The following is a 16,265-nucleotide window of genomic DNA, read 5'->3' on the forward strand; positions in this document are numbered from 1 at the left end:
CCCCATGGCCTCTCCCTGCATCACCCACTGAGTTCTGAAAGCCTCTGCACAAAGCTGCCATGTGCAGCAGAGAGCACTTTAGTCAGAGGCTGACACTTGCAGGCTGTGCTGGGAAGCTTCCTATCTATCCACAGACAGTGGTCACAAATCTCAACCACCCTTTTGTTCTGTGAGTCGGCTGAGAAGTTCGTTTGTCCACACCCCCATCTCTCAACCCCAGACCATTCTTGTCTTCTCTGGTTGACCTTGAAGAGTCTCTTCAACATAGCAAAAATGTGTTTGGCATATCTGCATCACGCCCCAAAGTGCTACAGAGTCTCTTGGTTCTTTGACCCCTACGTAAAGCTCGGAAAGGCGTAACCAGGGGTCAGTGTCGCCGGCGCACCCGAGTCTGGGTAAAGCACCTGCAGTCCTTCCCGAGATTCGTTAGATCCTAATTTGCTGAAGGCTTTTCTGGGTGGCAGCCCGGGGCGTGAGTTTTTATTCCAAAATTAACACTGAGCCTCAAAACAAACTCCCCCTGGCTGCTGTAGGCTAAAAATATGAACCAGCAGTTGACTCATGTCCCCACTGCTGTTTGTATAACTCAGGTGGGCGTAAGCCCAGCCTTAAGGTGATGTCACTGTTCCAGGACAATGAAGCAAGGACAGAAACAGAGGACCTGGAACCTGCCTTCTGATGGCTGCCAGCGTGGTTAGCTCCAGTGGAGCTACCCTGCGCTAGTCCTGAGCATGCAGGGGGAAGGAGGAAATTCTTAGCTGTGCGCCAGTGACCAGTGTTCTGTCCTACTATGTGACAAGGGCATGAACAGTAGAGGGAGTCCCTGGCCACCAGAGGGAGCAGGCCGGAAGCCACCAGGATTCCGTTCTTGATAGACAGCGGCACCTATTTCCTCTCCCTGGGTCTATCCGCGTTCTCACTGGATTTTGACAGCGCATTTACCATGCTCCACATAGCTATTAGGAAACATGGCTAGCTTCAAGTTTACCATGACTCCCCCCTGGAACATTCCAGGCCACACAAGGAATGTCATAGTATTTGCCCTCGATCTGTAGTTTGAAGTGAAATGTCCGTCCCGCCCCCCCCCCCAACCCTTGCCTGTACCATTCCCCAGCTCTAACTTAGCACTTTTGTTTCTGGCCACACTGTCCAGGTAAGGCCACACACCCCTCCCATGCATGCACACCCAAGGACTCCTCTGGATTTCAGAGGCATCCCAACCCGAGAGTCAGAATAACGTGGGCACGGCCATGCCGAGTGATGCAGATTGGAAGGTTGCATTGCCGTGGGGCAGGAAGAGAGCAGTGACAGGACATCACCGCTCTCTGGCTGACTCCCTGCTGTGGCTGCTTGGCGCAAACTTCAGGAAATGCTCACACGCATGCTAGGGATGAGAGGTGCTCTCACGGACGCCTGTCTAGCACGGCCAGCAAGCAAGAAGGTCTGCAAGCCACATCAAGAACGGAGTGCTGCTGAGAGACAGAAGGCTGCAGCGGATGCTTGCAGTCTAGCACGAGGAGGCAAGCCGGCCAACGGCGCAGGTTCTTGTTGTCATGACTGAGAGAGGCAGGAAGACAGGTAACAGAACTTACCCGCACTCCCATGAATCTGTCCCTGAGCACGATCCACGACAGCAAGAACACAAAGGCCTTGTTGCAGCAAAAGAGAGCGGAGGCGTCGGTAGCATTTATCTTCTTTATTGCATGTAGGTACAGGTAGTTCGTGAGAGTCCAAAGAACACCGAAGGGTGCTGCCTTGGTAAAGAACACTTTCAAGGTCAAGCCGTTGTCTCCAAAAAATCGGCAGCACTCCCTAAACCGGGAGAGAGAGAGAGAGAGAGAGAGAGAGAGAGAGAGAGAGAGAGAGAGAGGCCATGTTAGCATCCTGGGTTCGCACAGACCACGGCTGGTCCTCTACCATGTACACTAATAAGTGAAAGAAAATATAACAGGGCTGGGGATGTGGTCCAGTCACTGGAGTGCTTGCCTAGCATTCAAGAAGCCCTGGGCTCCGTCCCCAGCACTTCGGAAACCAGGCCTACAGGCATGAGCCCGCAATTCCAGCATTTGGGAGGTGGAGAGGCGGGAGGATCAGAAATTCAAGGGTCACCTTCAACTACACAGAGAGTTTAAAGCCAACCTGGGCCACATGCGATCCCGCCTCAAAAGAAGAGCAGAGACAGAAGGCGTAAGAGAGGACAGGGTCTCTTACTATTATTTTTGTCATTATTTGATGTGTATGTGTATGTCTCTTGTATGCTTGGTGTGCAGGTCATGAGAGGATGTTAGACCCCCTGGAGCTGGGGTGAGAGGTGGCTGTGACCTGTTACTCGCCCAGTAACCTGATATCACAGGCTGCTTGTCCCTTTTGCTTCCTCCAAGTAGTTTGGAGCTGATGGGTCTCATGGCAGGTGTGCTGGGATTATCTGACCTAAGTCCACAGTGGCCAACTGAGCGGTAGCTCTGTAGCTTCCAAGTGGAAGAAGAAAGTCACTGCCAGGGGCATCTGACCCATGACCCATGCATGACCCATGGCTCAACATAGAATTGTAAACTTACTGAAACACTAAGATGCATTCTGCAGCTTGGTCGTGTGGGTTTCAAGTGTGAACACTGTGGGTGACAATGTCGTAGCACAATGTCTAAAGGATAGAAAAACCTATGTGGGCTAGACTATTAGTTAATTAATTAACTGATTAATTAATTTACTTATTCACAATGGGAGAGGTGGTGAATGAGAGTGGAAAGCTTGCCTTTGTGGTCAGGCAGGGATATGCACTTACAAAAGATTTGCTTGACTGTGTGTATGTGTGCGTGCCTCTGTGTGGATTTTTGCACACATGTGGGCATACGCCCATGGAGTCCAGAAAAGGGTGTCAGATCCCGAGAAGCCGGGGTTACAGGCAGCTGTGAGCTGCGTTCTATGGTTGCTAGGAACTGAACTTGGGTCCTTTGCAGATGCAGCAAATGCTCGTGACTACTGAGCCATCTCTCCAGCCCCAGGGTGGGAAGTTTTTGAGCACATTACTGCATTCTGGCTGTGACACAAACTGTCTGAACAACCTGCACATCTTCTCCCTACTTTATTCTACCCTGTGGAAGCTTGTGTCTCCCTTTCGCTAAGCCTCCCCAGAACAGAAGAGGCAGGCGCACCCAGGAGGAGGTCAGGATCTTATCAGACGGGGCCTTTCAGACCATTTTAGGTTCCCAAGGAGAGATCATTGCTCTTTTTAAAATGTTTAAGAAGAGCAAAGCCTGCCTTTCAGAGTCAGTGGAAGAAGCAATGGAGGGGTAGAGGCCTGGGGGCGGCGACAGAGCCTGTGGGGAGGGGGTGCCCAGCCTTGGATGGCTGCGGATACAGAACCAGAAGATTCCGGTGAGGAGAAGAATGGCGGAGCAGGTGCTCTCCCCAGAAGCCCCTGTCCAGGCTTACAGATGTGACGTAGCTCAGTGGCAGCTGACATGTGACTTAGAAGTAGATTCAGGCCTTATTAATAATCCTCACAGAGCTGAAGAAAAGACATCGCTAGCCAAATACCACACTACACTAGAGTAGTGTGCCTGGGGTCACATGGTATTAAAATACAAGAGAAAATTAAAACCAGGAGCCAAAGGGGATGCGGCAATATTTTGAACTTAATTTTGTTATTTGTTCTACTGACTGATCTAAAATTAGTCAAGTATGAGGGAGTCGTGGAAGAAACAGAAAAATTACTAGAGAGGGGACCGGGGGTCTACAAGGTGGGATGTAGGCTCAATTTTCTTAGTAAATATATTTTATTGTAAACTTAGCAACTGAGAATACCTCACTTATAACCTGACTAACCTAAACAATAGGAAAAGGAGATTAAAAAATACAATAATGAAATCGTAAGGATATCAACTCCGAGGAACAATTCTCCTGGTGTAACCAGCAGGATTTCTTCTGCTGGAACCTGGAGCAAGCAGAACTTGGAACTTCAGCCAGAGCCCAGAGCCCCAAAGCTTTCCCTTGAGCAGTTCTCTCTAGGAGTGTCTCGAAGTGAAGCGATGAACAGCCAAAACTACCCCAAGTCTCCAAAGGCCCCACCTCCTGTTTTTGGCTCATATTTATACCTCCTCTCGGAATGTGTTGTTCAAGGATGTTTTTCAGCTGATTAACAACCGATCTCCCCCACATGGTGGTTCAACTTCTAAGGGGATAAACATCACCTGCTCTCTCACAAGTCTTTTTCTCATCCCCCACCTGTCATCTAAACGGAAAAACATGTTTATCTCTCCTTCAGTGGGAAGGATAGAACAGCACTTCCTGTTTGAAGGGGATGACAGTTTTGCCACCTAAGCCTGGGAGCCCCATGGCTTCTCAACGAGCCAGGACCAGGAAGGATGTTCCCGTTCCCAAACAGGTCCTGTAAATTGGTCAAAGGCATGACTTCCACTCTAGTGGGATGGCTGCACATTGCCCCTCTACCTCAGGGGCTGGCGTTTGCTGTGAGATGTTCTGACAGCATTTCAGCTGCACTGTCTGTGGTGTTTTCTCAAACTCCCATGAGCCCCTGCAGGAAGGATGACAACTTCCTTCATGTCTGTCGTGCCCGTTGTCACACACTTCTGTGAGTATGCCAGCAGTGTCACAGGTTTTGTCCTGATGTGACTACCGACTTATTTCCTGTACTCTGTAAGAGACTGGCATGTGTTACAGCAAATCTCAAAGGTCCCTCGCAGGTCTGCTTTCAGTAGTGATATCTGGGGAGGCTGAGGAGCCCTGAGGAGGTAGGACTGGCTGGTCACATGGGTGGGCCTTTGAAAGCCACACCCAGCCCCTGGTTCCTGCCTCACTCTCTGCTTCCTGATCCATCAAGATGAGAGTCTCAGGTTCTGCCATGCCTGCTCACCATGATGCACTGAGACCTTCTGCAACAGTGGGCCGAGATGTCCCTGTCAGATAAGTGCAGTCAACACAGCAAGGAAGATGTCCCTGTCAGACAGCACGGTCAATGCAGCCAGGAAGTAACTAAAGCAGGCTGCTAGAAGGTCTCCACACCCCGCTGGTCTGGCTGTTATAAAGCATGATTCATGCTGTGGCACAGGCCATCCAAAGCCAGCTGAACAGCTGACATCCTCTCTACAAATCTGTTTGGCTTCTTCAAAGCCTGACAGTAGTGGAAAAGTGAAGGAAGGAAGGAAAGAAGGAAGGAAGGAAAGAAGGAAGGAAGAAAGGATGGAAGGAAGGAAGGAAAGAAGGAAGGACGGAAGGATGGAAGGAAGAAGGGTATAGACATGGAAGCATGGTTCAAGACTGACTTCCCAAGCCGCTGAGAAGTGGAGGCTGAGTAGATCTCTAACACAGGAAGTAGATATACAAGGGATCCGGGCCCATGGGCCTATGAAGCAAGCATGGACACAGAACTCATGGCCAGAAAAGGACCAATCAGCTCAGGAACCATGGTTTTCATGAGACCAAGGAGGCTGGCTGCTGCCGGGCTGGTGAGCCTCACGCAGGTATAAGACCAAGGACTGAGCACTAATACATGCTGGGCTGCTCACCTGTGCATGCCTTTGGCTGCTAGGGGACCCAGGAGAGCTGGGGGTGGGGCAGAGGTCCCCTTCTGCCACAGACTCCTTTTGGTTTACAGTGAGTGCTCTTTTGATGGTCATGGCCATCCTTCGTCCCTCCCACTCACTGATGCTCTGTTCCAGAGGAAGGCCAGAGGACGTCAGGCTGCTCTCCAGTGCACCCAAGTCCCTTCATGTCCCACTAGCCGAGTCAGAGGCTCGTCACCATCATCGACACACACCTGTGTAAAGGCCCTGGCTGTGCCAACTGCTGTGGGTGTGTCAACCACTGAGTTCAGCTCAGTATTTCATGAACCAATGAAATATAAGCAATACAATGGTGTGTGTGTGACCCAGAACAGATGATTAAACTCCTGTCAGGGATTCCTGTACTTGATACTCCAAAGGAGGCCCACCTGGGATAACAGTGGGGGCATCAAGGTGGACATTTGATTCGATTAGGTGAGCACTCAAGGAGCATTCTTATACTTCCAAGGCCCCAAAAGGGTAACTTTTTAAAAGAAAAGCAAAATTAAATGTGTGTGTTTGCATGCGTGTATGTGTGTGTGTGCGTGCATGTGCGCTTGTGTGTGGGTGCGTGTGCGCTTGTGTGTGTGTGTGTGTGTGTGCGCGCGCGCACACACACACATGCACGTGATGCACACATAGGTCAGAAGAGGGCACTGAATCCTCTAGAGCTGCAGCTACAAGCAGCTCTGAGTTTCCTGACGTGGGTGGTGAGAGCTGAACTCTGACCCCGGCAGGAGCAGCAGGTGCTTCTCCAGCTCTCCCTCAAGCTCACCCCACAGCTCCCAGAGCAAACTCCTTAAACTTAACAAGCCTTTCATTCTAAATTAAGAAACTTTCATTTCTTCTGTAATTTTTTTCAGCATATCTTCCGTGTCTCTTTCTTGGGCTCCTTTTAATTTAATATTGGAGATTCCTGGTTTTTCAAAAAATCTATTTTTATCTTTTGTCCTCTTGATTTTATTTTATGGATAATTATCTTGAGTTTCAACTCTCCTATCAAAAGTGTAATATTATTTATTTTATTTTTAATCTTCAAGAGTAGTCCCAGGTCACTCATGTAGTACAGTTGGAGAGATAAGACTGACCCTTCAGTGGGAAGCACTGCAAGTCTAAATACAATGACACGTTAGGCAGCCCATTAGCACAGTATAAAGAACTGAGGAAATCCTGCCCAGCGAAGAGAGGTGGGCTGACTGAAAGAGGCGCCACAAAAGACACAGATTCTTGACTGAGCCTCGAATGATTCACCGAGGTGGGTGAGCACATAAGAAACTAAAGTGTCCCTATGAAACATGAACACATGGTTGTGGAAAAAAGAAAGTAATCTTGGAAGTTAAATAGAAGACAGACAAATTTAAAAGTAAATAGAAGGATTGGAATATAAATAATCTTCCATACAATGAGGGAAATAAAAACAAGACATAAATCAGAAATCCTGGTATTAAACTAAAGAAGGAACAGCAAAATGAAATAACAAGAAGTAGACAAGGAAGCCCCTGAGACCCAGAGGAGACAGACATGGCTCCACAGCACGGCAGCCCGCCAAGCTCCAGCAACAGCTCAGAACTACAAGACACACATTTCTGGAGTCAGGGCATAAAGACATAATTTTAGACTTCCCAAGAGAAAGCTCGGCATGGTGGGCACACTGATATGATAGCACTTGAGGGACAGAGACAAGAGGCTGGTGAGTGTGAGGTCTGCGTGGGTTACAAAGTGAGAACCCATCGCAAGAAAACAAACAAATGGGGGAAAAATAGGTCATGGGACAGGAAAGCATAGTAGGACAAGGCATCTCAACAACAAAACCAGAGGCTCGACAGTTGGAGGCTTTAAATACGGAGGAACCATGTAGCCAGCCACAAACTCAATGTGAAGACAGAATAAAGACGTTTTTCACAACACAGTACTTGACAACTTTACCTCCCAAGTCCCTATAGAGAAGACATGGCACCAACAGCAAGGGTAAACTGAGGAAGCAGCGGCTATAACAGGGGCAGCGGCAGCAGTCGGGCAGCAGGCAACAGCAGTGGCAAGTGGAGGTGGCAGCAGCAGGAGGCAGCAGGGAGGGACAGGGGCAGCAGCAGCAGGCAGGGCAGTAACAGCAGCAGCAGCAGCAGCAGCAGGCAGGCAGGCAGGCAGGGGCAGCAGCAGCAGAAGGTAGGGGAGGCAGGTAGGAGCAGCAGCAGGAGCAGCAGGCAGCAGGCAGCAGGCAGCAGGCAGCAGCAGCAGTGGCAGTGGCAGTGGCAGTGGTGGTGGTGGCAGCAGCAGCAGCAGGCAGGCAGGCAGGGGCAGCAGCAGCAGAAGGTAGGGGAGGCAGGTAGGAGCAGCAGCAGGCAGCAGCGGCAGTGGCAGTGGCAGTGGCAGTGGTGGTGGCGGCAGCAGCAGCAGCAGGTAGAAGAGTGGTTAGCATCTGCTTGTGGGAGGCCCCGCTGGGAGGGAGGCCTTGGGCAGTCTTTCTAATCAAGTAAGACTATGGAAAAATCACCGTTTGTTTCTGAGATGCTGTTGGAAAGATAGCAACAGGCAAGTGAATATCAAGACAAATCAGGGCTTTTGTTGGTTTGTGTTTGTTTTTAAGGCAAACATTTCTGTAGGAGAAACGAGGGGCTGTTTGTGAAGGCATGCAGTCAGTAGACGACCTTAGCGTGCTCAGGGTAATAAACACTTAGCCCCATATTGGAAACCATTATCTTGGAGGGAATGGGACTAAGGGAAGCGGGATGTGGAAGCACGGAAGCCAGGCTCAAAGAACTTCACTCAGCCTGTTTAACCAAGTGCCAGGGAGAGGTGGGGGCGGGGGAGGCAGGGGAGGGGCGGGGTGCGGTGGGGGGGGGGTTGGAGTAAGCAAGAACAGGACGTGCTGTTGCACCATTTCCTTCTCTACTCTTTTCATTTGCAAAAGTATGAAAATGCACTCACTGAAAATAAAAATTAATAGTTAAATAAGGTCTTCAAAAACCTCAGAGACCTATGGGATATGGCATTTAAAGATGTTTTTGTTATTCTAAAGATCCTTTGACAACAAGACCAGTTAACTCCTGGCAACACCCAGCCTACCTCAAAGAAAAAGGATGATGAGCATCAAAGAACCTCCTTATGGAGATGGCTTCAGATGTGGCAAACCAGCCACTGGGGAAAATGTCATTTCTGCCACAGACAGAATTCTGGCTAAAAACAGGCAAGCATGGATGCAGGCAGAGCTGACGGCCAAACTCTGCCAAGACAGGGAAAGCAAGTCCTCAATAGCTCCTGCCTCGCAAATATGTCTGTGAGATATATTGGGCCAGAAGGCTGAAGATGATGCTACAACATTATAGAGAGTGTTGGGTGACTTCAGGCAGCAAACTGTCTCAGCCATTTTGTTTGTTTGTTTGTTTGTTTTAGAAGCTGCTAACCTGCACTCCGGGTTCATTCAAATATTTATGTTTTATTCCTTTTCAAATCTCTGATGGGGTTGAAGACCAGATAGTTTAGTCTCTCAATTAAGCTTAATAGGTTAGGGATTAAGATGTTTTTAGATCAAGATAGATGTTTTAAGTTAATAGAGATGAGATATGATAGATACTAATCTCCACTCAGAAATTTAGACCCAACAAGATAGGAAAGATGTTTACTTCAAGTTTGCCAAATAGAAATAGCTAAATCCTATGCATGCACATTTATATAATTCCTGATTATCTCACGGTTCCTCCTGCTGTATGTAGTTTATTTTACCCATGTGTAATAATATAAATGCATATTTAAAAAAAGAAACATAATAAAAATATTAAATAAAATAAATTATTAAATAAAAAAAGAAAATAAACTTTAGCTAACAACACACAAGAGAGAGGTCAGGTCTCCGTGGTGGGAGCTGACACCAGGCACTCTGAGGTCAGAGAGAGACTGGAGTGGGGGAGGGGCCTGGCTGCACACTGACCCAGAGGGACTGAAGGACCTGCTCAGGCACAAGGGGACATGGATGTAAAGGGAGCCCCACAGCCTGTGTTGCTCTTCAGTGATTTCCCATAATCCTCTCTCCTTCTTTGCGTTCCAATTTCAGTGCATCTATGCCTCTCCGCGCTGAGACGCCCACAGAGAAGCAGGCATGGCCCTTAGCCGCGTCTCCTCCCTGTAGATCTGAGCTCTCCTCTGTCACTGTCTGGCTGCTTCCACCCAGTATGTTATGTACCAGCCCCTCTACTCACCAGACCCTGAGAGCAACCATCCCTAACCTTTATATTGCTGATTCCAACAGACACTGCTGGGTGCTTGGAAGCCTCTGCTACCACAGTCTGTTCCTCCCGGGATGCCTTCTCGGGCCCCCAACTCAGCTCACTCTACAGGACCGGCCCCCTATATTTCCAGTTCTAGTCATGTATGCTTTCGGCCCTTTGGAGACAGTGTCTCTCCACCTGCACAGCCTCTTGTCTCTCTCTACTCGGAGGTATTCCTTCACACTCCTCTCTAGAGCCTCAACTTCCTCTCTGAACAGACAGTGAACGGTTTTACCTGTTCTGTGGGGCCAGAGCCCAGCTGGTCTCTTTGGTCTGGTGTGTTTGGGCATCCTGACCACCTTAAATTCAGACTTCTAGATAAGCCAACACCTCCCTTTGCAATCCTCACTCTAGGTGGCACCACGTCTCAGGTTTCTATCCAGGCTACTAACCTCTTCGGATTCACGCTTACCTTTTCTCTTTCTTTCCTCACATCAAATTTGTCATTAAGCTCTGAAGATTACTGCTCCTAAATGTCTTATTCCCATGGCCACAATCTTGGTCCATGTCCCTGTCCCTCTCACTTGGGCCACCCCTGGAGCCTAATATAATCTACCATCTGCAACCAAACACGCTGCAGTCCAGGAAGATTAAGTGACTTCCAGACAAGCAGACAGAGTGCTCCATCACCTTCTACAGTTTTCCAGGCACCTCGAGAGGTCCGGGAAAGTCACATTTCCCACGGCATGACCGGTTCCCTGCAGCAGCATTGCGTCTCCGTTACCACCACAAGCTAACGGCACCGCCTGGCACTCGTCACTCCCAGGACCCATAAAGTGAATCTGCTGAACTTTTGAGATCCCTAAGTGCAACATCAGGGGGAATTTTATGAAAAAAAAAAAAAAAAGAAAAGAAATACAAGTCACAGTTACCAAACGTGTATACAACTGTGTTCATGCAACTGCCGGGTATTTAATTTTTCTACGCAGTTCTCATACTGTGTGTTGTCCACATAAGACTCTGCATCCACCCTCCTTTTCTTAAAAATGTTTAAACTTTGGTAAAATACAGCGTGAACTTTACCCTCCTAATCATTTCGGCATGATATAGTTTCACAGTGTTAAGTGTGCTCACGTTTTGGTGCAGTTGACGCCTAGGACGTTTGCATTTGTGGAACAGAACTCTGAACCCACGAAGGGAGAATGCACTCACCCTCTCCTGGCCTAGAAAGCCGTGATGCTACACCTGTCTCTGAGCTGGGCTATTGTAGCCTATTTTATTTCACACGTATTTTCAAGGTTCAATCATGTGATGGGCTTTGCTGGAATGTCCTTCCTTTTGGAGACTGCTCTGCTGTCCACTGTATGAAATATTTTAAATAATGATCTTCTCACTCTTGGGCAATTAGAGCACGTCACAGAACTCCTACTACCTAACGCTTCCTCATTGAGCGTTGGTCTACTCACTTTTGGCAATCACTTTTATTCTACACATTCTTACGCTTGAGACAAGTAATCACCGCTGCTTAAGATGCCAGTGCCCATTACACTTGGCCACACGTTCCCAAGCTGTTGGTCCTCCATGTGGGGCCAATCTTTCTTCCGGAAGTCTCTGTATCTCTCCTCGAGTGGACCAGCCTTTCTGAAAACAACATTATTTTGTCTTCTCCCACTTCAAACATTTACTTCATTGTTTTTATGTGTGTGTGTGTGTGTGTGTGTGTGTGTGTGTGTGTGTGTGTGTGTGTGTGTATGCATATGAGTGCAGGTGTCTGTGGCAGCCAAAAGAGGGCGTTGGATCCTCTGGAGCTGAAACTACAGGTGGTTCTGAGCCGACAGCCACGGGCGCTGGAACTCAGCTCTGGTCCTGAGAAGAGCAGCACGTGCTCTTAATCACTGAGCCATCTCTCCATCCTGCCTTCTTTTCTTAGAGGCCTGTTTCACTGGGGATTTACTTAGAACTCCAGGATCACATACACTTTCTGCCCTCTGAGTTTAGCATTGCATTGTCTTCCAGCTTCCGGTCTCTCTGTTGAAAAGTCTCTTACAAGTCCTTTTTCTTTTCTCTTCTTTTCTTTTTTTTAATGGCTATGTACCATTTCCTGTGGCTTCTCTTTAGCATTTTGTACGCTCTTTGCTTTGGTGTGTGTGCCACAGTGCCCCACAGTGGGGGGTCTATAAAGTCCTGGCTTGGTGTCGTCTTCCATCAGCTCTGGGCACTTCTTGGCCAGCATAGTCTCTCCTGTCTTCCCTTCCCGGGGTTCTAGGACAGCAAACCAGGGATGGTGGTGACACACACCAGTTCGCTCTGGGTATCTCCTGCTTCTTTGTACTGTGTCTGTCCTCATCTATGGGTCAGCTGGATTCCTTTCTAGTGCCTTAATTTCCAGCTTATGAGTCCTAATTTTTGCTGTGTCTAACCTGCTGTCAAGCCCACCTACAGGCCTTACTTTTTTTGTCATTATGCTTTTCACTTCTAGCACAGCCTTTGATTATTTTCCAAAGACATCAGTTCTCTGGTGAAATTCTTCATATCTGTGTGTATTCACAGAAGCAAATTAGTAAAGGTCATTCTGTAGTCTTCGTGAGGCAGCTCCAAAGCTCCAAAGAAGGCATCGCTGGCTCTGCTTCTAAGCCCTGTTTTATCTCGGCTTGTTATTTGATCATCAGGTCCTGTGTTTCTTTCAAAGGTATAAATATAAATGAATAAAAACTAATTATGAAAACCATACATCTGTAGATGATGCTACTTTCTTAGAATTCAGATTGGGTTATTCCTTCATTTGTTTGTTATTTTGGCCGGAAGGTGCCACTTTAACCAGCTCACGTGCATCTCTCCCTCTGTGATCTAGTTTACTCTTAGCTCACAGCCCTGTCAGTGGAGCTAATGAAAGCAACGGTTTCTTACCAACATCTCTTCTGCTTGATGGATCTGAAGTCCAGTTTTTCCCCCAGGAACTTGAGACTACCAAAGTAAAGGCTTGGTGGAGCTTTTCTGCTTGGTCCTATGTCTGACCCCGGCTATCCGTGACTCGGGCCCCAGGCTGTGCCTGTGAGGTCACTTCGAGCAGAAGTTGGGTTCAGGTGGGCTCTTTCCCGCTGGGATCTTTTAATGGGTCTTGACCCATGGCCATGGCGACATCAGTGAATTTCTGGGTTTGTCTTCTGGTCTCAATGTGTGTCACATGGTCTTGGCTAATGCGTTCTGTTCGGCTCAGCCGATCCGCTCTGTGAACAGGGAAACTCTGCAAGAGGAAACAGTAGATGTGAGGCCTGCTCGGCGCTTCCCTCCAGCCTGGGGTCTTGGTGTTCAAGTCCCTGCTGGACATTTTCTTTGGTGCCCTCAAATAACTTTTGTGGAAACATCTGTTTTCCAACGTGCATAATTCTTCTCAGAAGGGGTGTTAGTTTGGTTGCCATAGACCTGTCCCCTCTGTTTAAGTAGCCAACATTTTGGGGCTTGGAGGCGGTAGGGGCGTGGTCTGGGCAGGGGATAAAGCACAGGTTGGAGTGGTGGCGAGAGTGTGAGCCCTGCCTATACATGGTATACACAGATACACATGCTCCCATGGAGATACCTACTGCACACACAATTTAACAGGACATAACTACTTTACAAGGCAGCACTGCTGACTGTACTGTGCTGTGCTGCTCATCGGACAGACTCTAGGCCTTGTATTTTTGGGCTAACTTTTCTCCTCTGTCCTTATATCCTACATCTGCCAGCTCCTGGAAACCGCCATTCCATAGTCTGCATCTGTAAGTCTATGTTAGTTTTTCTCCATAACTAGGACCATGCACTGCTTGTTCTCCTGTGATTAGCTCATTTCACTTAGCACAGTGTCCTTCAAGGATAATGAGTTCCTTCTGTGTCTGGCCCGTCATGAAAAGTGCTGCAGGCGACAAGGATGCGGCTGTGTCTTCAACATACGGGTTTCAGTTCCCTTGGATCTACACCCAGGAATGTTTTCCATAGTGGCTGTATTAATTTATATTCCTACCAACTGTGTGTAAAATAACACCACCATTTGCTGTCTTTTGCTTTCTTTCAATAGCTGTGCTGTTGGTACAATATTATAGCTCCTTGGTTTTTAGTTTTGTTTCATTTTTGAGATTTTTTTGGTTTGTTTATTTCTTTGCAGGGTTTCCCTAGGTAGCCCTGGCAGGTCTGGAACTCACTACATGGACAAGGTGACCCCCCAAACTCACAGAGATCCCCTGGGATTAAACTGTGTACCATTACAGCCAGCTGAAGATATTTACAATTTTTGGTTTATGTGTGTGAGTGTTTGTTATGTGTGTACGTGTGTGCACCACATGCATGCAGTACCCTTGGAGGCCAGAAGGTGGCACTGGATCTAGCATGGGAGTTACAGGTGGTTGTGAGCTGCCAGGTGGGTGCTGGGAACTGACCCCCGGTCTTCTGCAAGTGTAGCAAGTGATCTTAACCTCTGAGCTGTCTTACCAATCCCCTCTTTGTGGCTTTGGTTTGCAATTCTGCAATGATTAGTCAGGTTGTGGCCCAGGTAAGGTTCTCTCGAGGGGCAGAATTGATAGGATGAGTGTATATTGCAAAGGGACTTGTTAGATTGTCTTGCATGGTATAGGCCAGGGGTTCAACAATGGCTGCCTCATATTGGAGAAGCTAAGAAGCTGGCAGCTGCTCAACACACAAGGATGGATGCCTCAGCAATCCAAATCCGGCACGGGAGACCCGTGAGTACCTGGAGAGCCACTGCTCCTCAGTCCATGCTGGAGGGAGGAAGAAACCAGGTTCCCACATTAGCAAAGGACAGCAGTGGCTGTGGTGGTGGCAACAGGACAGATGCCCTCACAAGAGGCAAAGGCATGCAGGCAAGAGCAGCCTGTTTTTACACACATCTGAAGCTATTGCTCACTTTGCAGGGTGCCCTGTCTTCAGTTAACCCTTCCAGTAGCCCTACTGACGGGCTCGGAGGCTTCTTTCTTGAGCCTAGATCCTATCAAGTTGTCAGTCGAGAACAACCAGGGCTGGGGAGGCAGCTCAGCGGTTAAAGCACTTGCACATGAGCAGGGGACCATGGTTTGGATCTCCAGTGCCCATGTGAAATGTCAGGTGAACATGGTAGCCTATCTGCAGAGACAAGGGATCTCCAGAGAAAGCTGGCAAGCAAGATCAGCCATATGGGTGAGTCCTGGATTTGATTGAGAGACCCTGCCTCAGTGAACAAGGCGGAAGAGCAATCAGTGACTATTGCTGACATCAACCAAGGACCTCCACATTCATGGCCATACTGCTGTGCCCACATACATGAAAACATGCACACATACATGTGCACACACACATGTGCACATCTTATATACACGGAAATGGGAAAAAGGTGGAGGACAGTAGCTGTCACGAACGGAAACCCTCTCATAGATCTACAGATTTTCTGGGTTTGTTTGTTTGTTTTAAAGAAGGTCTGTTCAAGTTCCTTCCCACTACATTTTACTTATTGTTTGTCCACCAAAATGTGAGTAAGCAAACACCCCAACAAATACAAACATGAGTTCAGGACATTTGCAGGCCATAAGGAACTTACGGCCCCAAGGTTCCTCTCTAAAAAATGTTCTGGCCTTATCTATAAGGCTGTTGAGATAAATGTGAGAGACTCCACCAGACACCGAAGGGTCTGGTAGGGCCAGGGGATATGCCCTGCTCTTGAGCGTGGTTGACATGGCCTTCAGGTCATCCTTCTAGGTCTAGGTGGGATGACGTTGCACACCAGAAGAGAAGAGCAATGTGTCAAAGACAGCGCTGTCCACGACTTCCGCTTGCGTAAACGCCGTCACGAGCACGCTGTCTGAATGGGCCTCCTGCAGCGTTAGACGGCAGACGCTCTGGCTGGCGTGTGCGCTCACACCGCTCCCCTTTTCATGCTGCTCATCATACTGTATATGGCAGCGCTCTGTCTGTCTGTCTGTCTGTCTCATTTGAATCCTTCCAGATTTTAACAGGAAGCCTGTCACTTCAAGGCCCTGCCATGTCTCTAAGATGGCACCCCATTGTCCACAGTGCTCTCTCCTATGTGAAAGACTGATCACAGATCCCCACAGTTGCAAGGCGCTAGCTCCAAATAAAGCTCACTTCTGAAGCATAATTGGCCTTGGCTTCCTCTTCCATGAACTAATTGAACCTGCCACACATTTCTGACAGACCTTGAGAGCCTGTTTCTCCTCCTAATCAGGAGGAGCTGCACTATGGTACAGAGCCAGCCTCTCCATGCCCGGTGTCACTGTGCCCATTCTTGGGACTAATTCTAGCACCCAGGATGGACACCTGAGGAGCCTCACCCTGCAGTCGTCAATCTGATCCAGTGATGCGGGGCACAGGGGCTTTTCTAAAGCAGAAAGACCATCGGAGCCTCTCCTGCGAGACAGGTTTCTCCCCCATAGAGGCTGGCGCTGAGCTGTGGTGACAGCTGTTACTTCTGATATGAAGCAGGTGGCTTGGGAGAGCGTCCCCATCTGCCTCCACAAAG

General features: G+C 48.5%; 1 protein-coding gene across 2 annotated transcripts in view; it reads right to left on the minus strand.

Annotated features, from left to right (window-relative positions):
* The window catches only part of SLC35F3 (solute carrier family 35 member F3), a 236,937-nt gene that overhangs the window by 13,584 nt on the left and 207,088 nt on the right, over positions 1–16,265 (minus strand). For both annotated transcript variants that reach the window (XM_084756622.1, XM_084756623.1), the window contains one exon: positions 1,593–1,812. In XM_084756622.1, the coding sequence (XP_084612748.1) occupies positions 1,593–1,812 (220 nt within the window). The remainder of the gene's footprint in view (positions 1–1,592; positions 1,813–16,265) is intronic.

The sequence above is a fragment of the Acomys minous genome, assembly GCF_964271855.1.
Source record: "Acomys minous genome assembly, chromosome: 14".
In the NCBI taxonomy this organism is placed as follows: Eukaryota; Metazoa; Chordata; class Mammalia; order Rodentia; family Muridae; genus Acomys; species Acomys minous.